The 26602-nt window shown below is 39.1% G+C and overlaps 1 protein-coding gene across 1 annotated transcript in view; it reads left to right on the forward strand.

Annotated features, from left to right (window-relative positions):
• The window catches only part of LOC135093191 (rap guanine nucleotide exchange factor 1-like), a 72279-nt gene extending 49887 nt beyond the window's left edge, over positions 1-22392 (forward strand). Inside the window, exons 11-19 of the mRNA XM_063992166.1 lie at positions 97-192; positions 1330-1464; positions 3669-3909; positions 4180-4339; positions 6556-6705; positions 7085-7353; positions 12074-12893; positions 15365-15499; positions 18157-22392. Coding sequence (XP_063848236.1) covers positions 97-192; positions 1330-1464; positions 3669-3909; positions 4180-4339; positions 6556-6705; positions 7085-7353; positions 12074-12893; positions 15365-15499; positions 18157-18283 — 2133 coding nt within the window. The 3' untranslated portion in view covers positions 18284-22392. The remainder of the gene's footprint in view (positions 1-96; positions 193-1329; positions 1465-3668; positions 3910-4179; positions 4340-6555; positions 6706-7084; positions 7354-12073; positions 12894-15364; positions 15500-18156) is intronic.
• Positions 22393-26602: the final 4210 nt, after the last annotated feature.

Genomic DNA, 26602 nt, shown 5'->3' on the forward strand with positions numbered 1-26602 from the left:
TATTTGGATTGCAGTTCTTGCAGTTTTCACCCCCCATTGCACATTATTATTATTCTTTTATTTTATTTTATTACATTTGCATGCCAACTCCTGCAGGTGCGCATGTATACTTCCCAACACACTGTGTCATGCACCACCACCCGCTCCTCCACATCCTCCTCCGCCTCCTCCTCCTCCTCCAGTGGCAGTGAGGTGGGTGCTCCAGCTCGGTCTTGTGTGTGTGTCCCAGACATGTATGACAGTGTACTGTGTTGTGTACTCCTCAGTAACTATTACATTGCACTCAAATAGATTTTATGAATGAGTCTGAACTTTTTATCATTGTTACAATTTTAAGTATGAGATTTTCTTTGTCTTTTATAACTGACTTGAAAATGTAAAAATTGCTTATTATTATTATTATTGCATTTTTCATTATGATGTTTTCTTTCTCTTTGGTCTGATAAGGTAGTTAATTTTGCTAGTATATGATATGCGAAACAGTGGAAGAATATGAAAAACATTGATGTTATATGTCAGGGGACAATGATGCTCTGCTCTGGTGGCATGCCAATACATCATGTACTGATAGGAATGTGCCTGTAACAAAGGCTTTAGGATTGTAGCTGCTCTCTAATAGACAAACATGAGCTCCCAAAGAGCATTGAAGGGACCTGTGTTAAATGTGGAACAGAGTTTGACTGCAACATTTAATACATTGACACATTCAGCTTGGAAGACTTCAGAAATGATAAGGTGTTGCTGTGGCTATGCATGAAAGCCTATTAGTATTAACTGACCAACTTCTCTGTGTGATGACTGACATGTGTGGTGACTACAGTACCTTGACAAACGTGAGTGCTTGCTTGGCTTCTCAATTGTCCAGTTCCAGGAGAATATAACCATGAATTTGTGAAAATCTTCGTGATATGTAATCTCCCATTCATCTCAAGTTGCTGCAGTCTGTCTGTTGACCACTCAGTGCCAGCTCTCCACTAATGCAGGACAGCATGAGTTTTGATGAGCTGAATGTACTGTGGTTACAATCGTCCTGGTACTTTCTTGACCATCTTGTTTTCGAAGTGGTCAGTCACAGCTGTGTGTGGCATCCCATTCACACCTAGCTTGAGTAGTAGAATACTAATGTTATACTATTGTTAAGTGCTACATTCTTGTTCAGTGATCCAGTTAATTAAATAGAGAATAAGTTTTATAGAATCAAATGCAAGTATTTATAAGAAAAAATTTAGTAAGCAGTCCTCACATTACACATATACTATTATCATTATTGTTCTATTATTTTGTTTCATTCATGGTGTCATGATGAATAATGGATAACAATTCTTACAGGGAGAGAAATGTGACAGCAGTGCCAAATCCCTCCTGGGACCAAGGTGGCAGGAGAGACCACGTGTCTCCCACAGCAGGGCCCACTCCACCTACGACAACCTGGAGCAAGGGAACTACGATGACACTACATCCCAGGTACTGTGATGGGCTGCTGCACACACACACACACACACGCGCACACACACACACAAACACACACACACACACACACACACACACACACACATCAGTCAGCCAGTTACCAGAGTGCTGGAAGAGTTGCTGCACACACTAGTGATGTATTGGATATATACCTCTGCATCCACTTTGAAAATACCATATACATAACTATCCACATTCACAACTTAAAAGAACAAAAGGTCTGCAGCAATACCCACAGCTACATTTTCAGATAACAAAAGCTTTGCCTCTGCCTTCACGTCAAAGAAACACAGAGGTTGTGGATTTGTGTGTGTGTGTGTGTGTGAGAGAGAGGATGAATAAGGGAAACTGACAGAATGTGAAGGATACTGAGAGAGAGAGAGAGAGAGAGAGAGAGAGAGAGAGAGAGAGAGAGAGAGAGAGAGAGAGAGAGAGAGAGAGAGAGAGAGAGAGAATCTGAGGGAGTCATAAGTGTGTGAATTGAATTAGGCTAAGTTTGAGTGAGTGAGGGTAAGTGTGAATGAGTTAAATGGAAAGCAAGCATGAGTTGAGAGATTAATATGTAGGGTGAAAATGGCTGTGGATTGTAAGGGATAGGTGAGAATAAGCATGAGTGAGAGTCAGTATGAAGGAGAAAAGCAGGAGTTAGATAATGAAAATGAGTGAAAGATTAATTGCAAGTGTGTGAGACTGAGAGTAGGATGGGAGTGAGTGCTGTATAGAAAGAGAATCTACATGAGTGAGAGAACACAAATGTGAGTGAGTGTGAGAGCAAAAGATGAAGTGTGAGAGTGAGTGAGTAAGAACTATCCTGAAGATTGGTAAAATAGAATGAGACTGACTGAGAATGAAAATGGAATTATTTGAGAGTGTGAGAGAGCGAGGAAGGATGGAGAGTAAATGCTATGGAATGAGTGATGGGGACAGATAAGGTGAGGGAAGTTGACAAGGAAGAAAGTTTGAGACTGATAAAGAAAAGGAAAAGAAAGGATTGGGGAGGAAGGGACATATTGTGAAGTAGGAGGAAGGGAGTTTGTAAAAAAAGGAAGGAGAGTAATTGGAGCAAGTGAGTTGAGGAAGGGAGAAGAAGGATGAGAGTAAAGGGAAAAGGTAGAGAGAATAAATATGAGGAGTGAATGAAAAGTGGACAGAGAGAGGAAGTAGTGGGGAATAAGTACTCGCCTTTTCCTGTCCCCTACTCCTGCCCCCTTTTCCCCTTCCCACTTCTACTCCCTCCATCTCCTTGCCTGCTATACTGTCCTTTCCCAGTCATATCTTCTGCATTCTAGAAATATATTAAACATTTTTTACTTATTTTGTTATATCTCATTTTGTATTTATTTTTTTGTTTTTTATTGTTGTTCTCTCTTTCTCTCTACTCTGGAACTTTGTGTGGTTGATATGACACTTTTTGTATCATTGTGACGTGTACAAATGGTGTGTGTCCACAACCACAACTGCAGATATGGAGTTAGATGAAATCCACATCTATACATATTAATATATTAACATCCACAACTGCATTTTATGAGAAATGCATATCCAGCTTCACCTCCACATCTACAGAGCTCAAAAATGTTGTATCTTATAACTGACTAGCACGCGCGCACACACACACACACACACACACACACACACACACACACACACACACACACACACACACACACACACACACACACACACACACACACACACACACACACACACCAGCCATCCAGTCACCAGTGCTGGTTGTGATGCAAGTACATGAAGCACATCCCTCCTTCACCTCTTATGTCTATTGGATTTATTCTCATTCAGACATTCAGACACTAACTACTCAGGCTCACTACTCTACACTACACTGTAGAAAATATAATTAATATTCACACCCTCTGTTTTATGTTTTAACTCATCCTCAATCTCATGTTGGCAAACTTTTTTTCCTTGTAAACCCTTCTATGCCTCCTTGCATTATCTTAATTGCCTGATCTATCAATCCTTTGTTCTGTGGCTTCTTATACCCAAACTGAGACTGACTGAGAATGAAAATGGAATTATTCGAGTGAGATAGTTAAGTTTTTTAATTTTTTTGTTTATTTTTAATGGAAATAAGGGTTCAGTATTTGTAATTATTTTACTTATATATTTATTTGTTTATTTATTTATTTATTTTATTTTTATTTTATTTTATTTATTTTATTTTTTTATCACAGGAAGGACCAAGTCCTGAGCTGCCCCCCAAGGCAAGGAACATAGGGAGCAGCAGCAGCAGCACCACCACCATCAGTAGCTACGAGTCCCGAGGAATGAGCATGATGAGCAACAGAAGCACCACTAGTCAGGATGGAAGCACTGTGGTCCAGATGCGGCGACAGCAGCAGTTTGACATGCACCACGTCACTGTGAGCAGTGGTGACGACCACCCGCCACCTCTACCGGAGAAGAAGAAGCACGGTAATTCTCTTTATAATTTGATGTTATGATTTTGTTGTGTTCGTAAATGAATGACTGTAAATTTGGGTTATTTTGAAAATGAATATATGAATGACGTTTGATTCTTTTTCAGTAGAATTTTTTTTTTCTTTTTTTCCAAATTTTGTTCTACACAGATGACTTTATACAGTGTAGACAGGTGCAAATCTGGCAGCATTTTTTGGTCTTCCAGTTAATGTGCGTAAGAGAAATTAACTGTACGTGTGTTCATGATCTTCCTGTACTTTTCAGTTCATGATTACATGAGGCTGTTTGGACAGGTGGCTGAGCCCAATCCCAGTGAGCTGCTTCGCCACTCAGTGCACCAGATGCACCTCATGTCTTCCCACTTCAATGACCATGACCATGAGCAAGAGCTCATTCAAGGTCACACTCTCAGGATACATAATGTGTATGTATTCCTTTTTTACATTTGTTGATGGATGGCAGCTTATCGAGCTGCATTTCTAATTCCCATCCACCAACAATCACTTGCTGGTACCAACTACCAAGTTTATATTTATCATTGTTTTCCAGTGAAGTGACAGCATTAGTTTGAAAGGACTAAATTATTAAAACAAGAAAATATTGATGTTGCTTGAAGCCCAAGAACACTGAGTGGAATTTTTCTGGAGAAGTTATTGTTCAATGAAAAATTAGTCATTGTACCTATCCTGCATCGCTGATGCCTGCGTATTTTCAGCAACTGGAGAAAATATATGTTCTTTAAGTGGCTAGTACAGAGCTAACAAGTGTATTAAAATAGAAAATGGTGATTCTACAGCAGTAGAATCACCACCAATCCACCTAGCTAAGAAATAAGCTAGGTGGAGGCAATTTTTTGGCTTGTTCATAATGAAGGCTGTGTTGTCTGGCAAAGACTACTTGATATAGATAAAGATTAAGTTTTAGTCACATAATTCAAGTTTTAGTCACACAATTCATCAGAAATATATCTATCTGTCCACCTATTCCATGTTTGTCTAATTTACTTAGTCTTAACCCTTGCCTTACGGGTAATTAAATTCATTTCCATCTCCATCTCTGGGTAAATATGGCAAACTTAGAAAATACCAGAAAATAGTTTTATTTTAAAAAATCCATTTCTCTTTGTAATTCTGAATGCAATGATGTACTTTCCAGCACACAATGACCCTTGAGAGTAGTTATAACATATCAAAAGTTCCTTCCTTGACACGCTGTAACCCGCCGAGCAGAAATAACCTGGAGTGCGATAACATAGCGTGAATTCTCTCTCTCTCTCTCTCTCTCTCTCTCTCTCTCTCTCTCTCTCTCTCTCTCTCTCTCTCTCTCTCTCTCTCTCTCTCTCTCTCTCTCTCTCTCTCTCTCTCTCTCTCTCTCTCTCTCTCATATTGCACTTCAGGAAATTCATTAATTATTCCAACAGTCTCACCAACAGACACAGGCATAGTTGCACTAAAATGATCACATTCGTTCCAACGAAAATTCCCTTCATGTGCAGCAGCACCTGTGGAACCTCTTGTGCTACAATTCTGCCACTCCCATGTGATCCTCTGATTTGAGCACATAGACTCTACCATGCCTACGCGTGCATAATCTGCCGTGTGCTCCTGAGACGGAGGGAGACAGATGCTCTGAAGTATGTCCTGTGTGTCCCACAGTATCTTCCTCATCATTACTGTCTTCACTTTCTTCAGTCTTTAGATCATAAACACTCTTCATTCTCATCAGTAATATCAGCATCACTCCCAGATGACATGTTTATGTCATTATCCATGTTGCTCCCCTCACTTGGTGGGTGCGTTCCACCCACAGTGTTATGGGAGTTACCAGATGTTGTCTCCAGGAGGGAAAGAAGCTTAGTGAGACCGAGCTGAAATAGCCACAGCGGCAACTCAGCTAGTGGCGAGAGTTGCTAGACACTTACAACCGCCTTCCGACTTGAGTAAGCAGGAGAAAAATACAAATGTGTGGTGCAAAAAATCATGATTAGCAAAACAATCACCCCCTCCCCCAGACGTGGCAATACAATTGTTCATGGATGATCACCGTATATTAAGGGTTAAGGATCAAGTGCTAGACATACGATTGCTAATCATATTCTACCTCAAAGCTGAGCTCATATAGTCCATTCTTGGGGTAAGGCTGTGACCTTTCTCACAATGCTTACTCATAAATGTAGGAAAGAAATTTTGCTACCAATAATAAGAGAACATTTCTAACTCATGAAAGATAGACTGTGCAGTATATGAGAAGCATATTACCTGGCCTGTGCCTCACACCTCTTGTCTTACATTTATGTGAGTAGATGGGCATCATTTGTTTCTCTGTTAAATGTATCATTCACCACTGTAAGCTAAATATATCATTGACATCCTTTTTTCTTGTGAAAGTGGTCCATTTAAGATGATGATAAAAGTGTTATGATGGCTGTAAAGTTAGTGGCTTGAAGTGGAACTGGTTTTTCTTGTTTATCTCAGGAAATTGTATATTGAACATTCCATTATTCACAAATGTAAATTTTGTTGCTTGTATGAGAATCTGTTAGTTGCATAAATCAAAATTGTATAAAAAGTGCTACAGGGTCAAATATACCAGTTGTCTCCATACCTTTACTGTGTAGTATTAAGTGATTTTTTGTTACAGTGAGGATGATAAGATGGCCAAGCCCCCAGCCCTGCCTCCTAAAAGGCGGACACACAGACCACTGGCTCGGCAGTCCTCGCCCCTGTCATCTCTGCCCTCCTCAGCCGTGGCCACCCCCATTGATGTTACACCTGAAAATTCTCTTGTTTTGTAAGTATTAAGTACCAATGAAATTTGTGTTCAAATTTTAAGTATAATGAAGTGTGTGAGGTTTATGTTGTCCGTTTTTCATCATGTTTGAGATCCTTTCTTGGAGTTCTTGGAAGGGATGACCAAGACAGAAATGCTCGTGGCTGCCCTATCCATATATGCTTCTTATCTTTGCCACACTATAACCCTCCTTCATTTCTTTCCATACTACTTTACTTTCCTGCCATAAATAAAAAAAACTTCCCCATTTCATATGTACCACATATTTAATTCCTTAACTTTTTCTTGAGCATTCTATATCATCCTTGTAGTGAATCCATTATAGTGTAGTCCCTAAAGAATGTTCACTTATAATTTTTATCACTTCTCTTTCTCTCAGAGCTGAAAGTAGTGCATACCGCAAGTCAACGGAGGAGAAGGACGAGCCAGAGGAGGTCATAATCAAGGACCAGTCTGTTGAAATTGACAGACACAATAACACAGACACTAGGGAGGAAGTGGAAGACGAGGAGGAGGAGGACAGTTTGCTGGACCTGCTTGATGTGAGGGAATACCTGATACTCAAGAAGGAGGGAGAAGAGGGCCCAGAGATCCGTGGTGGTCCAGTTGATGCTCTCATCGTCCATGCATCTAAAGCAAATAAGAATGGTATGGTGACATGTGCTTCTAACAAGTGTTTAAACCCTCCTTATTTGTTCATCAGAGCATTAAAATAATTTATTGCTGTTCTCACACTACTAGATAAATACATGAGGTAGTGTTGCTTGCTCTCACTGAACTCTGGTCACATCTAAATGTTGCATGAGTATGAAAAGAAGAGTACGAGCAGTAACAATTGGGTTATGGGCACTCAAGAAATTGCTGAGGGTGACTCTTGGAAGTTATTAGTACTTGACATTTTTTTGAATTTACACACTTACCTTAATGTTGGGAATGATGATAACTCTTCCAGCAACTGTTGCTTTTCTTACTAATCCCCATTCTAAACTAGTGTACCCTTCACATGTTCTACCTCAGATCCCTGCAGAGTTAGATGAGTGTTCTTGTCTCACAGATAGACTGGCAACATGCTGAGTATAATAGGACCACAGTACAGTCACCATCAGAACTCCAGTGACCTTCAGCCTCCACTTTCACTATATTTTGCACATGTGCAGTATTGTGCTGGGAGAGTCAAAGCCAACCAAAATTTACTTGTGCCTTGGGGATCACTTATAGCTGCTAGACTGGTAAAAAAAATATATATAAACAAATAAATAAATAAAATTAAAATAAACTCAAAATCTTCACTGATAATCCTTGCATACGTTCAGACTCAAATTCATCTCTCAAGAAAATTTTTCATTATTGCCAAGATCCCTCAAGGATTACAGTTAAAACCACAGATCTCCTAACAACTGATTCCACCCAATCCGAGAGCTTAAGATTGAGGGAAAACACTGTATATATGGTGAAAGTGAGTTTGGTACATGCACTGACTTTTGACTGACTGTACATGTCTTGCCAACTTTGAGAGGAGTAAGAACCATGGCTCAGAGTAGTGGCAAATGCAGGAAGGGAAGGGAGTTTTAAATTATTACAGGTTACTAGTAAGAAATTCCTGAACCTAAGTGTGGACTTTGCTCAAGGGGGAATGAAAGCTCTTTCAAAAGAAGCTGAGGTGCTGTTAGTGCAGCAAGCCTTTCCAGGAGAGAATTAGTGTTAAGTCATTGCTCTGTTTTAGTGACATGGGAAGAAAAATTTTTGCACCAACTTTACTAATTCTTTTTTAACTATGCAAGTGGTCAGAGTGATTTTTAATGCATTTTGAGCTCTGGCACCACTGGCTGACACTGCCCCTTGAATTTGTGTTTTGCAGGATGATGCATACAAGACTTGCTTCTCGGCAGCTTTTTTACATTTTTGTCACTGACCAAACCTTCCTCATCTCTTCAGTGTCTCTTGATTAGGCCCAAATTTAAAATCTAATATTAACAATTGAATAATTTGTCTACTTGGTAAATTTAAGATAGATTGAATTACCCTACTACATTTTTTGGTGTTTTCTTTCATGGTTAACAGAGGATGAGGAAAAGGATGGTAAGGCTTGAGCTGAATTTTTTTATGATGATTAGCACACATACTGGATGATCTGTCCCTTAGTTATTGTATTTGTTTGATGTAGTAAGTTTTGAGTCATTCAAGTTAACTAGATGAACATGCATTCTGAATGGCAACGGGTAGAAGTGGTGGTGGTGGTGGTGGTGGTACAAGTCCATCATGTGAGAGAACCTAATTGGATTTTAGAGAAAAGAGTGGCTGTTGATTTTTTTTATTTTATTATTATTTATTTACTTTGTTTTGTATTATCCTTCATAGTTTGTGAATTTTCTAACAATTGTTATAAATTAAATGTGTATTTCTTACACGAGGTTCTTGTATATACTTGATGTGAATAGGCTAAGTAGTGTTGCAGTAATACACAGACAGGCATCTTGTGTCATTCCATCCTGTGGCACACTATGATGGATTCTTTGTTGATACTCTTGAGGTTCAATGAATACAGGAAACTTGTTGCTAGATTCCCTGCCTTAGTTTTGTTAAGTAGAAAAAAGAAGGAAAAGATTAAATATGTTCCTTTATTTAGTTTCACAGTAACACTTAGAAATGAGATTCTGGTAAATTCTTTAATAAACTGCTGCTTGGAATATTGTTCTGTACATGTGGATGCTGGAAAATGCCTGTCGGGTGTTGTTGCAGTAATGCAATGAGAGTGGCTGGAAGGATGACAGTTTTGTTACTCTCCCCTCTCTAAAGGAGATAAACCTGTAAATCAACAGCTATGCTGCATTAATTCTCTGCAACCAGGCACACACTTTGTGGACTCTTGATACATTATCCAGTTTAGATACAGTAGAACCTCACAGTTCATAAATACCCCACATCATGAACAAATTAGTTCATGAACTAGTTTTGCAAACAAATTTTAGCTTGGTTCACAAACGATGCTTTTGGGGTATGAATGCATATTACCCACAATCCAATGAAATCTTGTGCTCAGTTGCACGTTGGCATCAACATTGTTTGTGAGAGTGCTGTATTTATTTATTTTTTCTTCTGCTATTCTAGCCTCCATTATGCCAACTTACTGCAGTTAGCAGTAAGAAGCCTAAACTTCCTACCATTGAAATAAAGAAGGAAATTATTGCCAATCATGAGAGTGGCGTTCATAGGCCTGCAAGCAGTAACTTATCTAATTTCTAATATAATTCTCTCTCTCTCTCTCTCTCTCTCTCTCTCTCTCTCTCTCTCTCTCTCTCTCTCTCCGTAAAAAATAATAGATACGTGTCCACTACTTGCATTCATCAGTAATTGAGCGTCAGTTTGTGTTGACATTCAACACTGATAGGGTGACCTTCCCAGCTGCATCAGCATGGTAGCATTCACCCACACACATACACATACACAGAGAGAGAATGTAGGAAAGAGGGAAGAAGAGCATAAGAGGACAAGGAATGAACTAGTGAGGGGGAACTGTACAGTCTCTCCTCCCTAGTGGAGTGGTATGGATTAAGGGAAGGATAGGGAGATATGGAGGACAAGGGAGGGACCATAGGATAGGAAACTGATGTAGGCTCTTCCAATGAGACTTCCTCATCCTGGATAGAGGGTGGGGCATAGTGTAGCTCATTTATGTGATTGGTGGAAACAGGGATGATGGGAGGAGCAACAGAACCTCAAGGACAATATGCTAGAGTGAAAAAACAACATGCAATCATTCAACAACTAAAACAAAATGTAATTATAACACCTATGTAGGCATCATCGTATCCAAAGAGAAATTAAGGATATGTATCTCAATATCTTTCTATATTCAACACACACACACACACACACACATAAAATACCATATTTCTGAGGATGAAACAAATTTAAATTAATTTCAATGGAAAAAATTTTGGGGGTTCGCAAACAATTTGGATTGTGAACTAAGGCCTGGAACAGATTAAGTTCGTGAACTGAGGTTCTACTGTATTTTAAAGGGTGAACACTTATCTGCAGAAATTCTACTGAACTCCCACAGTTCTATATCCTCCTCCACAGTTAAGATTGGTATTCTATATCCTCAAATGTATTCAGGAAGTCAAAGAACCCTTGTAGGGCCCCTGTCCCTCCGCATGGCCTAGGATAGCTAGATTATGTATACTTGTGGTTGTTACAGTGATCAACTTTTAATAATACACACAATGTCTTACTGTTCAGCAGCTCTTGTCCTCTGCTACTTATTGCAAGAAACAGGAGTTCTTGTAATTATGAATTTTGAAATTATTATGAATTTTGAGTTAAACAGTCACAGAAATTGACAAGATTGCTCCTTTTAGAACCATTAGTCATTCCTTCCTCTTTGTCTTTGTGTGAAGGAATGTTTCCAACTTTCTGGGGACATGTACAGTGAATGACCACCAAAACAGTGATTCCAGCAGTGTAAGTTTCCTCAAATCAGATTTCCATTTAGATAAAATTTTGTTGTTAGTTAATTTAGTTTCACTCATTGTAAAAAATATTTTGTGAATTGTAGGTGTAGTCCATCAAAGCTTACTTGTTTTTATGTGATACAGTCCACACTGAACCACTCGTGGCAACAGCAACCACATCTCAGGCACAAGCAGATTATTTGTATTTGTGGAATTACTGTTTTCAGTCCCAGTGAATGGAAATCCATTGTTTTACACGGTCTACTCTAAATGATGGTTTCATAGTGACTGATGCTGTATACAGATTTAGCATTCCTTAGATTTGTTATTCACTGTTTCCAGAATTAATTTAGTTCACATGTGTTAGAAATTAATAATGTACTCAAAGAGCTGGAATCACAACTGTTTCAGGATCTTTTCTACAGACACAGTTCACACTCGCACACACACACACTTTTCCACATACCACATTTTCCTAGCCAAGCTGCACCAGAAGGTTGAAGAAGCTGAGGCAGAAGGGAGGCACAGGGGCAGGAAGTGTCACTTAGTCAGTCATTCATTTTACTTGTCAGGAAAGGAATTTCTGCAGGAGACTGTGTAAACAAGTTGAGAGAAATGTAGTTTGCATTCAGTAAAGTTGAGCCACATTTCTGCCTAGAAGGACATTCTTAGGAAATACTGGAATTCTTGTGTCAATACAAAGTTATTTATTTGCATCAAATCTATTGCACATTCTTAATGCAAATTCTTGTTTATTTCTGATGTGTATCCTTTGGTTCTTTCATTGTGTTATGTAAGTGATTTCTTCAAAGGTAGTGAATAAGTTATCAGCTGATTTGCTGTGTGTGATACAGATGAAAGATAACTGTGCATCATTTATTCACTATATCCTAACATATTCATATATATTTCAGATTTCTTATATCAAGAAGCATTCCTGACCACGTATCGCACCTTTATCTCCCCTGATGAACTTGTTCACAAGCTACTGAAGCGTTACAACAGGTTTGTCAGCAGCCCAGACACTGAGAGGCAGAGGGCCGCCAAGAATGCCTTCTCTCTCTTGGTGCGTTTGGTGGATGACCTTGCAATCATCGATTTATCCATCGAGACCCTGGAAACACTAACAGACTTTGAGTATGGACTCTTATGTCGTGGGGAGCTGTCTCAGGCTCGGCTCCTAAGAAGGAAGATTGTTGAAAAGTTTGAGGCAAGGAAAAGGCATAATGCATCAAAAGAGAACTATAATATAGCATCCTTAGCAGTCACTACAAGAACTATGTCTCTTCTTGATTTCAAAGCTCAAGATATTGCTGAGCAGATGACTCTATTAGATGCAGAACTTTTCTTAACTATGGAGATCCCTGAAGTTCTGCTTTGGGCTCGAGAACAAAATGAGGAAAGGGCTCCCAACCTAAACAAGTTCACGGAACACTTCAACAAGATGTCTTACTGGGCCCGCACTCGCATCCTGGAGCAAGTGGATGCTAAGGACCGTGAGAAATATGTTTTAAAGTTCACAAAAATTATGAAGCACTTACGCAAATTCAACAACTTCAACTCTTACTTGGCTCTTCTGTCAGCCCTCGACTCTGCTCCAATCAGGCGGCTGGAGTGGCAGAAGAACATCACCGACGGTCTCAAAGAATACTGTCTGCTCATCGACTCGTCTTCTTCCTTCCGAGCATACAGACAGGCTCTCTCAGAATCTTCACCACCCTGCATACCCTACATGTAAGTCATCAGTATTAGGTAGTGCATAAACAACAGTAACTAAATTTCTGCATTGTGCAACTAGCTTTTTTCCTCAATTTCTCATCTCTGTCTCACAGTGTTTCATCATTCCATTACATTTCACTAGTATGATACTTTTAGCTACAACCACACTTCACCATTCACTTCCTTTCTTCATGGACTCTCTTCCCAACCACAAATCTCTCCTTTACATTCCACCACAGCATTCTGAGAGCTGCTTTTCTTCCTATCACCTTTTCATCACTTCTCACCACTTTCTCTCACCCTGTAGCTCCTGACAAATCTGTCTTTCTCTTTATCCAGCTTACTTTAGATTTTTAAAATTTTTTCATTAACCAGCCAAGGTCAACAAAATTCCAATAAAAAAAACACTGAGATGCCGGTCCTCAAATAGGATAAGTGTCTTAAAACCTCCCTCTTGAAGGAATTCAAGTCATAGGAAGGTGGAAATAGGGGAGCAGGCAGGGAGTTACAGAGTTTACAAGAGAAAGGGGTGAATAATTGAGAATACTGGTTAACTCTTGCATTAGAGAGGTGGACAGAATAGGGGTGAGAGAAAGCCTTGTGCAGCGAGGCCACGGGAGGAGGGAGGCATGCAGTTAGCAAGGTCAGAAAAGCAGTTAGCATGAAAATAGTGGTAGAAGATAGCAAGAGATGCAACATTGCGGCGATGAGAAAGAGGCGGAAGACATTCACTTAGAGAAGAGGAGTTTGTGAGATGAAAAGCTTTTGATTCCACCCTGTCTAAAAGAGCAGTATGAGTGGAACCCCCTCAGACATGTGAAGCATGCTCTATACAGGGATGGATAAGGTCCTTGTACAGAGTTAACAGCTGGAATTGGCTGAGACATCTTGGTACGCCTAACTTCATAGAAGCTGTTTTAGCTAGAGATGAGATGTGAAGTTTCCAGTTTACATCATTAGAAAAGGACGAACTGAGGATGTTCAGTGTAGAATGGGGGGACAGTTGAGTGTCAATGAAAAAGAGAGGATAATTGTCTGGAAGGTTGTGTCAAGTTGATAGATGGAGGAAATGAGTTTTTGAGACATTAAACAATACCAAGTTTGCTCTGCCCCAATCATAAATTTTAGAAAGATCAGAAGTTGGGCATTCTGTGGCATTAATGCATGAACTGTTTACTTCCTGAAGCGTTGGACATCTATGAAAAGATGTGGAAAAGTGCAGGGTGGTATCATCAGCGTAGGAGTGGATAGGACAAGAAGTTTGGTTTAGAAGATCATTGATGAATAACAGGAAGAGTTGGTGACAAGACAGAACCCAGAGGAATACCACTGTTAATAGATTTAGGAGAACAGTAACCATCTACCACAGTAGCAATAAAATGGTCAGAAAGGAAACTTAAGATAATCTAAAGTTACTGAGAGAAGGATAGAAGCCATAGGAAGGTAGTTTGGAAATCAAAGCTTTGTGCAAGATTCTATCAAAAGCTTTTGATGTCTAAGGCAACAGCAAAAAAGTTTCACCAAAATCTGTAAAATTCAATAAGGAAAGCCAGAAGATCACCAGTAGAGCAGCCTTGATGGAACCCATAGTGGCAGTCATATAGAAGGTTGTGAAGTGATAGATGTTTAAGAATCTTCCTGTTGAGGATAAATTAAAAAACTAGACAGGCAGGAAATTAAAGCAATAGGACAGTAGTTTGAGGAATCAGAACGGTCACCTTTTTTTAGGAACAGGCTGAATGTAGGAAAATTCCAGCAAGAAGGAAAGGTAGATGTTGAGAGGGACCCCATCAGCTCCATAAGCCTTCTGAGGGTTTAGGCCAGCAACGCCATGTAAATCATTCTTACGAAGAATCTTAATAGGTAGCATGAAGTAGTCAGAGAGGGTGGAAGAGAGGGAGGAACAAGCCCTGAATTGTCCAAGGTAGAGTTTTTAGCAAAGGTTTGAAGGAAGAATTCATCTTTAGAGATTGATGTGATAGCAGTGGTGCCATCTGGTTGAAATAAAGGAGGAAAAGAAGTAGCAGCAAAGTTAGTGTTCAATGCCAGAAGTCAAGAGGGAGATCTTGAAAGATTTTGGCACTTTCTATTAATGACTTTCTATTAATCAGCTAGTTGGAGGACAGACTTGGCATGGTTCTGGGCAGAAATATAAAATGCATGGGATTCTGGTGATGGAAGGCCCAAGTACCTGTCACAACCAGTGTGGCTCTTAAAAACTGACATCAATGTACTCGTACTTTTAACATTTCTGGACACAACCACATAATCTAATTTAAATTATTATAATTTTGTCTCATCCATGGATGCCCTTTCATAATTTCTTTACTTTCACTTCTTGGCTCACCATGCATGCCAACTGCACCAGCTATTACTGTACTTTCCAAATTTATTTTTAAGTCATTCTGTTTTGCTTTAAAGGTGTATGGTACAAGTAAAAGCCACTCATTTTATGATTGCTTAATAAGCAATGTTTTGCCTTGCAGTGGCCTGATTCTTCAAGACCTGACATTTGTCCATATTGGCAACAATGATCTCCTTCCTGATGGCAATGTCAATTTCTCCAAAAGATGGCAACAGTTCAACATATTATTAGACAACATGAAAAGATTTAAGAAGTGGTAAGTATAAATTTGTATAGTGAATATGTAAACATTACTACATTAACCTTGCATGTGAGGAAAAGCTCCATAAAATAATTAATTTCAATTCAAGATATGAGGATAATACTCTGGCACACTAAGTCAGTCACCTGAAGACTTATGAGCATGGTAAATGTTGCTGGGCTTTGCTTATACATACATGGTAAATAACTGGGATCTTGTTTCAATTGTGGACTTTGTATATTCTTGGCAAACCATTTCAAGATGCTGAATTTTATGTATCGATACTAAATAATGTGGCATTTGACAGATAAATTGGCAGAAATGAAGTGAATTTGCTGCACTTCTTAAATCAAACCAGAAATATAAAAGCCAGTTAATGCAAGACAAAAAATAACTCAGATACCACAAGTTCTTTTTAAACTTTAATGAGAATGAAGTGTTCCAACAGACTTCAGCCACTCTCTCTCTCTCTCTCTCTCTCTCTCTCTCTCTCTCTCTCTCTCTCTCTCTCTCTCTCTCTCTCTCTCTCTCTCTCTCTCTCTCTCTCATACACACACACACACACACATGCACACAGGATGTCCCCAACAGTATGTCTATGAACCACAGTTGCTCACCACAGCCTATCATGTATTATCTCTCTCTCTTTCTTTCCTCAAGATCAAGAACCATCAAAATATTAAATTTCCTTTGAGAGAATATAAATAAGTTTAACTCCCTTGTCTCTGTCTTCCCATCCCTAGATACACAATACACAAGGCTGACACTTAAAGGGTTAGCCAAGATAAGGTGTCAACAGAGATTTATTCACCAGCAGTCCTAATCATCTTTGCTTGGAGGAAGAAGAGATGATCTTCACATTACCACACAGATATACTGAAAAAAATATCCTACATTAATTCTCTATTTTTTAAGACTAAATTCAAATACATTTGGCCCTTGGGCACTTAAGGACAGATTTACTATATACTATACGTTCAGTTGAGCTAGATTCCTTGCACTTAGGCAGGTTTGTAAGATTGCAGTTGATTGGTTACACTGCTCGCTCGCTAGCACTTGCGTCAAGCCACATTTTGCATGTTCGAGTGACATGTTTCTATATTATATGCTATAACTTACTTCATGTACGAGATAGCTAGTTTTGGTTGACACCATCAGACTCAGCATTGACTGTAGAATCAAGATGTATTGTAAAAACTTGACAAAACAAAAGAAGAAAATGGTATTGCCAAAAAAGAAAATGAAGTTGAGATATTAAAAAATTTTTGTAACATGTTTTACTTATGCTCACTATTTTTAACAGTCAATCATGGAATGCTGAAATAAATTATTACGTTATGTAGGGAAAACTCGTGTGAACATGATAGTTTGATCAGTATGCAGATAAAGCTCCAGATAAAGAAAATGCAAAGCCATTTATAGCAACATGTCACTTGCTGTAACCACCACAGCAATAAGACACTTGGTATGAAATTCAAGTTGGGCTGGGTGGGTATCCATGGCAGAGAAACACCATGTCCACACACTCCACATTACTGTTAGTGTGAGGCATTGCCAACAGTTTTCTCTCAGAATTATACAGTGGTTACTCCCCACTATGCAACTGGGTTAGGTTCCTGAAAATGCAATCATATAGTAAACAATTGTATAGTGAAGTTAATTAAGAATGAATGGGAAAAATAGGGATATGTTCCAAGACCTGTATGTATGTGCCCTAATGCCTCTTAAAAACCATGAAATATTGTATGTAATTACAGTTATTGCCTAAAGTAATAATACACATTACATAAATGAAATAAACTTAAGAATAAAGCAATAAAATAAAAGTAAATAAAAATAATTTAAAATAAAAGTAAATTAAAATAATTTACTTTTTAACTCTTTAACTCTCACTGTAGTGTCAAGTTCATATATCCTCCCCAAGGCTGGAGGATCCCATTGTTCTAATGTCCTCACTGAGGCTAAGGGACCTCCAAGATCTGTGTGTGTGGACTTGTCATCCTCATCATCTGAGATGAGGAAGAGGTCCACTGTGGAAGAGGAGGTTGAATGGGCAGCTGGGGTTAGGTAAAGGCCCTTCTTCTATAGCCATCCCTTTGAGGGATGCTCTCCAGAAAGAGAGGGTTTAAGCTAAATGGAGAATTGCTATAAATACACAAGTAGGATGCAGCCCCAAGAGTTTCTGCAGGATGAAGTTCACCTTATTATCCACTTCACTCACTAAGCAGGTGAGGCCAGATGTGGGGAAAGGAATGGGTCAGTTATGGTGGTGCAGGAATCAGGGCTGAAATTGTCCCTTTCCTCATCAAGTGCTCAGGGATTAATTTGCTGGCAACACAGCATGAGGATTAGTTGCCCAACAACTTAAGTCTCTCTTCTGTCATTGCATGACAGCAGAGCTGGACAAGAAACATTTACAAACATAGAAAATGTTAGCAAACAGTTTCCTGATGTAGACACGGACTTACTATTGAACACTACATTCACCATGCAGCCACTCACCCTCCTCATATTTGCTTAATCTTCACATATTTATGGTGTCTATTGTACAAAATATGATTTATGCTCTCATAGCAATCTTCACATATTTATGGTGTCTAATGTACAAAATATGATTTATGCTCTCATAGCTGTGTTTGTACATAGTAATAATCAAAATATTTTCTTCACAGCACATACAATTATAAGAAGAATGAGAAAATCATCACTTTCTTGAACAACTTTGATAACTACCTTAACGAAGAGGCTTTGTGGAATATCTCGGAGGAAATCAAGCCACGAGGAGGGAAGAAGAAGTGAGAATCAAGGCCAGCCAGTGCTCCAGGAGGAAGGAAAATTAAAATAAACTGATAAACTTATGAAATTTTAGATAAATGTGAATTAATAGCATCTCTGCTCATCACAGCTGAGCAACAACACATAAATGTAAGCAAATCAGTATTGGCTTCAAGTATAACACATATATAACATGAATTTTAGCAATGTTAGACTTTGAATTTGAAGCCAGTTCCTGCCATGGATTGGCAGCCTCTCCAGGGCCGTGTGAGGGTAGACTATTCCAGCAGTAGTGTAGACTACTGAAGATAATTTATTTTGTAAAATGAAAGAGACATGTGGTAATTTATATCATGTTGGATAAGTATTTAAGAGCTTGGTTTAGTATTATCTCCTGATGTACTGGTACTGTATTTAGTACTCAAACCAAATGTAAAATATACTTCTTTTTTTTTTAAGTGTAAATATGAGATTTAATTTTGTACAGCCATATTACAAAGGTGGTGAATTCTCTTCAAAGTATTGTTTTTACTGTAATGTTTTACATTTATTTCCTACATTCAGGCCAATGATGCATTTATTCTTGGTTTTAATCCTGGTTGAACAGAGGCACTCAAACTACTGCATGTAAGGTCTGCTAATACAACTAGGCATACACAAGATGGTGCAGCCCTTATTGTACACAACCAGCTGATGATGATGTTACCTCACACAGCCAAAGTCCTTTTATCCAAACAACACAAGATCTAGAGTGATCTGAGCCACTTCACAAATTTTACAAGTACACCCACAGTAACAGTCTCAACATTTATGTAAGATCACATAACTTTTCTCATGAAGGTAGAAAAGTCAGTTTTAAAACTTAACTGGAACATGTAAATGACAGAATTTAAAAATTAAATTTTTGTGTTCCAGTTGTTAAAATACCACAAGTGCTGCAGCACAGCTTCAGTCACAGCTGGTGGGGATGAGTTTGTCATACAGGGATGATTTTGACTTTGGGTTTTCAGTACTGGCAAAAGCCATTGCATGGAAGTAGCATGCTGGTAATCTGCAAGCCTTAAGAAGTAGTGAAGATGAAACCACAACACTAAAGACTACATCACTATAATACAAATTTTGTTGATACAGTCCCACCAATGGCAAACAGACATGAACCAAGATTGGCACAAAGGATGCACGTGCTGACCATATCTTCACGTGCTCAGCCTTGACTGACTGGTGGGGAGAGAAAACCTTGGCCTGGAACACCACAGGACTACTTTCACGTAGTCCCTTATTCACCACTAAGGCAATTCATTCAACAACTGACAAGCATACACACTACCTGCTCCAGTCTGCACTTCACCTAAGGAATGAAGATAAAAAGTCCGTAATATTTGCCACTCCATCACTGAGGTTCATTGAAGTTTGGATAAAAGGAATTTCACTATACTGTGCTTGTCACTAATGTTTGGCTAATATAGTGAATACATCATTAAAGCCACACTGTCACATTCAGTATAATGAATTATGGTGCAAAATTGTGATTCAGTAACACAACACAAACATAAATATTTTTGTAGGCAACTCTAGAGTTGGCTTCATTTCATCCCCTTGTGAGGGATGAGGAATATTTGTATGCCAAAAGAATTATTAATTATGTGTAAAAATACATGTGTATCCCAGTCCAATGTATGATGTTGTGTGAGTGAAAGTAAAGCATCAGAATGGTGCTCTCTATAAAGGCCATAATGGCTAGTCTTGTGCATTGTATTAACTATAGCTAGGTTTGAAGAACGTCTTATTGTGAAGCTACAAGGAGCAGCCGTGTGTGTGCGTGTGTGCTTGCGTGTGTGTGTGTGTTTGTGTGTTTGTGTGTGTGTAAGAATAAGTGAAGGCTTCAATGCAGGGTGTGTACACTCCCAGCCATGTGTGCTTCATCAGTGTGTGTGCATGAGTCAGCATGGTACTGATGAGCTGCCACTAAGAATCAAACCTTTCAGTATGTTAGGAAATTATCTGTACATACTTGTATAGCCAGTTATATTACATTATTTCTATAATCATTATTTTAGTTACAAATGTCACTTTCATTTTAGAAGTTAACAGATTGCAGAGACTTGGTTCTCAGTGAGTCACCATGTAGCAGAAGTTTCCTGTACTCCAGATGTAAACTTTAGCAAGCCAAAGAGACAGCCCAGTGGCTGCATGTATAAGTCCAAAGATGTATTCCTGCTTGTGAGTAGATGAAGCTGTCATCCTAATGTAAATGCTCCTGAAATAGAGCCAGCTACACCAGTTGCATTTGCATAATTTTTGGAGTAGTACAAGGAGCTTGACCTTGGGCTCCACTAGTGAGGGCAACCACACTCATGGGGACAAAGTGAAAATTCAGTATGATTTATACTGGATTATTTCCACAAAGAATCACACCAACTGATGATTATTCACTCCTAAGTATCTTCAGTTTATATTTCAGGTTGGCAGGTCACACATCATTCATGAATGCTAAACAATTCATTTTCTCATTGCCATTACACTCCAGGTTTCATCTCATTCATGTTTCCATCCCTCACCATTTATCATTCAGTTGGACTTGTTCAACACCACCACCAAAGGTATCAAGGTCACAAGATAATCAAGGTTCTCAGTCCATCATCCATGCCAGGTGTTATCAGGGAAGCTTTAGGAAGGAGGCAGGTACCAAGGTTTATTTAATGTGCTGTGTGTCAACAGCCAGATGGTGATGTGTGAGCTCGTGCAGTGCTAGTGTGTAAGATTCTCTGTTGTTAAGAAGTGAGTGGTTCCCAAATTTTACTTATGAATTTGATTTTTTTTCAAATCTGCATATTGATTCTGTGTAAAAATCACTGTGTTGATTATAGTACTGGCTTCTTTGGTGGGAAGTAGTGTTCAATGTATGAAGCTGCCTTGTCACAGTCAAGATTCCTCTGCAAGGCTTGCATCGCAATTCATTCACTTGTCACAACGATTCACTTGTGTCACTTTACCTGGACACAATACTGACTCAAGTCACAAAAATGTTCTGCAGTTTTAGTTTACTGATGTTGTCTTTCCATGATGAGGTGAGCTTAATCCTGGAAAACCAGGTTTGTTTACCATGAGCTTGTAAACTCATTATGAAATATTACAGCATAAATGGAAACCATGTATGTATAAAACTTTCCTCATCTTCAAATGATTTTTCAAGGTGTATTCTTTGTATTCTTATCTGCTTTGTCAGGGATAGTAAAGACAATGATAACGAACAGAATATTATCAAATTAAGGAAAGAAAATGAATAATTGCTTCATATGCTATTTCATTGCCTGGGTTGTAGGTTAAAGTAGCTCATACCCACCACCCACCCAATACAGCAGTAACTTAGCAATATACCTGGTTAGAAATGAACAGGCTATGCAGGACACTAATACTGTGTAGCAACCAGTACAATGAAACACCTCTCCGAGCCCCATTTGTTTACACAGGTGTGGCACAGCAGTATTTCTAAACTAGTGAAGTGTTTGTAAAGGAATAAGTGTGTAATAACCTGGTAACACAAAACATTTAGTAGAATTCATCCTATTTTTTTTTTTTCCAAAACTGCACCGTGAGGAACTACACCAGACATCGAATGCTGGAAACAGTTACCACACAACGCATCACATTTATCATTGTGGTTTTATGCACCTCATTTTGTACGTATCATGTGTATAAAGATTATTTTTCCATGCTGCATGATATGTACAGCCCCTACAATGGTTCTGTAGTGTTAAGATGGTGCCACAAGGTCACACCCTGTGCATGTGCTGCTGTGCTTGGCACTGTGTGGCTCAGCAGAGATGGACAGGGTGGTGTTCCTGGGGTGCAATGGAGGCATCAGTGCCTCAGCATGAACTTCGGTGTTCCTGAGGTGCAACAGCTGGTGTGGATGAAGCTCCTCTGAGGAGTATAAAGGAGGAATCAGAGGCTGTCAGAACACAGCCCCTTATTCTAGTCATTTTAGTAAGTCATTGCACATTAAGATATTATTTAACTTTGGACTGTTTTCAAAATGTAGTAGTTATTATTTAATCCTGCATAATGAGTTGCTATAAGTTAATGGTTTGTATTGTCAAGCAATTTTATACATTAAAGGAAATTTATATGCCTGTATTTTGTTTTTGTTTCCTGTATCTTTTGGCACATAAGAAGGAATGATACAACAAAATCACATGAACTTGGAAATCACCTGGAATTAAATACACTGAAGTGTGCATGAGTGTAGTGGTACCAACTGTCATGCACTGGTCTGAAGCACAGAATACATGAGCAGGAAGGAGGAGATTGAATAGACAATATTCTAACATGGGGATCAATTTGATTCTAGGTCATACTCTATTGCAGGAATGGGCTACAACAAGCCACAGAAAAGTCTGTAGTGTGGAGTAAGGTAACACTAATGTCAGGGAAGTGAGCATGCCACCACTGCCACTCCCACCACGCATAGTGAGGAGTTTAGGGGAGCCTGCAGCCACTGCTATTGCTGCTGCTGCTGCCACTGCCATACACAGAAATGCTAGTTTAAAGATGTGGAAGAGCTGCTGCTGCTGCTGCCGCCACACTGATGCAAGTTCAGTGAGAAGGGCGAGCTGCAGCTGCTACTGCCCCTGCTGCTGCCACACAGTGATTTCAACTGTGGGCATTAATCTGCGTGCGTAAACAATGGCTGGGTGTAATTTCTTAATGATTGTTACTGTACTGTGCCAGTTTTTACTAATTATCCTTTTGAAGTTTAATGAACTTCTATGTATTTATTACCTTCAGTTATATGCATGAAATAAAATTTGATGTTATAGGTAATCAGTAAATACTTTATTTAAATTTTTCACGAGCCTATCTCAGCCAGGTTGGAAACATTGTCATTTTCTGCCATTGCTTCAATTAAAACTGACATGAATCACATCTAATGCATGCTGACAGTGGAACCAAACCCCTGCATTTGCAGCAATCTGACTGTAATGGAAATGATATCTATAGTTTGTGGAATATATGGGCTGAATGAAGAGTGAGGAAGTGTGATAAAGAATGTGTAATGTTAACAGAGTTGGGTAATCAAGCACTGCAGAGTGTTACAGTGATTTGATTGTGTGCACATAAAGGGACAGGGGGCAAACAACTGGTGAATATCACTAGATCTGATGTGGGAAGTGCAAGGTTAAAATAAAAAAAACATAAATAGGATGGATGGACAGTGTGAAGAGAATGTTTGACGCAAGAAGGATGTCTGGAGTAGGAGGTGCAGCTGCATGTGATGGATAAATGGAGACCAAGTGTAAATGCATGAATGGAGATGCAGCCTCAAAGGTTTTGCAGGACATTGTTCCATATCTGATATGATCAGTGGAGTAAACCAGGTAGTGGTAAGGGGAGCAGCAGGGATAAATCAGCCCTGCTGCCAGGCCCTGCTATAGAAACCGTAGTACACGATGTACACTTGACCTTTGTGTAGTGTAGTGAAACAAAGACTAGTCTTTAGTCTCCTGGAGTCCAAGAGGCTTACATGTATGGAATGTTTATGAACCTCTATGTGTAGACAACCTATTTTTGCCAACAATTTCTATGGGAGATGCCAACCTCATGTAGAGATCAACAGATGAATTATGATACTAAAAACAAAACTAGTAAATCCCAACTAAATTATTAAAAAATAACAAAAAAAAAACAGATCCTTAAAGAAGAGAAAAAGAAATGCATAGTTATGTGTATAAACTGTGTCGTTACTTTGTCTTTTGTAACTTACGCCACTCAGAGAAGCTGCATCATCTTGCCCTGGTGGCAGAGATGACACTAATTTTACTTGCTTCTAAGGCATTTTTGTATGCACCTAATATGCACCTTGTGATAGCAAGCATTATACTACATCCATGGAGCTAATAAGATTAAAAATTTGTCAGAGATGGTCATTGAGAGCCTTAGGCTGCATTCACAAGAGCCACTTTTTGTGGTCAGTGGCCACCACAAACACATGGTCAAATATAGAAGACACACATCTATAAGGGTCCATTCATACAGGCCAGTTTTTTGTGGCAGCCACAAAAAAAGTGATGAGTTGTGGTGGGTGGAGCCATTTTTCTGGCCACGCCACTGCGGCCGGCCACAGGTGTACAGATTGCGATTTGGACCTACTTTTTCCTACACTACACTCAAACATCTTAATTTTGAGAGTACTTCCAAATCATTCTTATAAGTGTGGTGTACTGGTGTAATATTAGGTTAGATTAGCATCCATAGAGGAGTCCAGGGAGGGGTGAAGTCCCCAGGCTAGTTCAGGTTAGGTTAGGTAATGTTAGGTTAAGTTAGGTTAGGTTACATCAAAATCCTTTTTAAGCGGGGTTCAGGGAGGGCAAAGCACCCTGGCTACTTAAACTAGCCTAAACCACTCTAGTGTGTTCAAGAGTGATTGACATATACTCTTCCAGGCTTGGTAATGTGTAGCCAGGGACAACACATCACCACTATTGCCGGGTTCGTTCCATAAAAAAAAAAAAAAAAAAAAATTGGGAGGGTTCTATAACAAATATGAAAGCAAAGATGACATGTGGTACAGAACTCCAACCGTTACTCATGAAAGACGCCCCACAAACACTCCGAATACCTCCCACCCCTGCTCATCTGTCAACACCTCGCCTTCACACAGACCAAACAACTCAGGCTGCCTCCATGAAGCCACCATTACACGATTTGCATGAAATAACACACACCAAAAGTATGACTATGGCTCGTATCCTGAAACGCATTGCTTTCTCACCACAACTGTTTCAAAAGGCCACAGAGATGAATAGCTGGTTTCTGAAAAGTGTTTCTTCTGTTGATAATATAGAAATCTTGCTAAATTTGTCACAACAATCATAATAAAAAAAACAAAAAAATTCGTGTAACCATCAAGAACCTTTTGAATGTATAATAATGAAGGTGCGGCGCAAAAACGTTTCAGAATATGATCCTATACCTTATGAGAGTAAAACCAAGCTCTTAAATATGTATGAAATCGTAAACAGAGGCAAACACGTATACCTTTGTGGTGGGGCCGAACGCAGTCCTTCTCTTCATTGTGTCCACGAACTACTGACACTAGCATGGCCACCAGGAGTCGAGGAGTCACGGTTCGAAACACTGAACTCACAAATCTTCACACACACACACACACTTCATAAAGAAGCAACAATATGTGATATGTGTAGGGCAGAATATGATCTGAAACACTTTTTGTTACGGTGCTCATAGTATAAGGATGGAAGAAAGACAACAACCGTACAGAGAAGACATTACTGGAGAATACTTGCTTGAAAATAAATGTACTGAAGAAAAATAATACATAGAAAGAAGAGGAAAGAAAAAGATGACAATACCCAAACAGTCAGAGAAGAAGCGCACCAGGAAGCGTTGATACAAAGGCTACACTCCCGACCAACAACCGAGCAGAATTTAACATTGATAATAAAACACTAAGTGATCAATTATGAGAGCTTCTTTATTAGCTAATTTGTACAGTACGATATACCCTTCACTAGCAGTAGTTCCATTAGTTCAGCTTGCAGTACATTACCTAATCAGTTTTCCTCTAGCTTAGTGTATACAGGGATGATACCTCCTACACCACTAACAAGGCTTTTACTGTGCGACTGCGGCTCCTTTCTAATAATATACCAACTTCCTTCTTTCGCCGTTTCCCCAGAGTCACAGAGGGGTTGGCGCCATGTGTGATTCTCCTCCAGTTGTTTCTGTCCATTGCATCTCTGTGACTCCCATCCTTTGCAGTTCTAACCTAACCGTACCTTATGCACGTTCCTAATTACTGTTCCTGTTAACTCTTTCACTGCTATTTTTTTCCCCATAATCATTTAACAAACTCTTAAACATTTATTTTTCAAGTACTGCCTTCTCTTAAATAGTGCAGTATACTAGAAAAGACGAATATATTATCCTTCCACTCTTTCTTTTTCTGTGTGTCCATGCAAACAGTTTTTCAGTGTTATAAATGCTTATGAAAGAAGACCGTAGCAGTAAAAGGGATAAAAAGGTGCAAGAAAAGGTCAGTACTATTTTTTTTTTTTCTAATACCATGGGCTGTAACAAGCGAATGAGTAAATGACTAAATCGAAACAGCAGGACCTCTCTCTCTCTCTCTCTCTCTCTCTCTCTCTCTCTCTCTCTCTCTCTCTCTCTCTCTCTCTCTCCAGAAACAAATTTGTGTTCGCTTAAGTAATGTAATTATTACCCATTAACTTAAGCAGTTTGGAATAACTAAGCAATAATCAACATTTATGCGTAATGACTCCAACACACACGCACACACACACAAATTTGCCTATTCACAGA

Source organism: Scylla paramamosain, chromosome 42 (genome assembly GCF_035594125.1).
Source record: "Scylla paramamosain isolate STU-SP2022 chromosome 42, ASM3559412v1, whole genome shotgun sequence".
In the NCBI taxonomy this organism is placed as follows: Eukaryota; Metazoa; Arthropoda; class Malacostraca; order Decapoda; family Portunidae; genus Scylla; species Scylla paramamosain.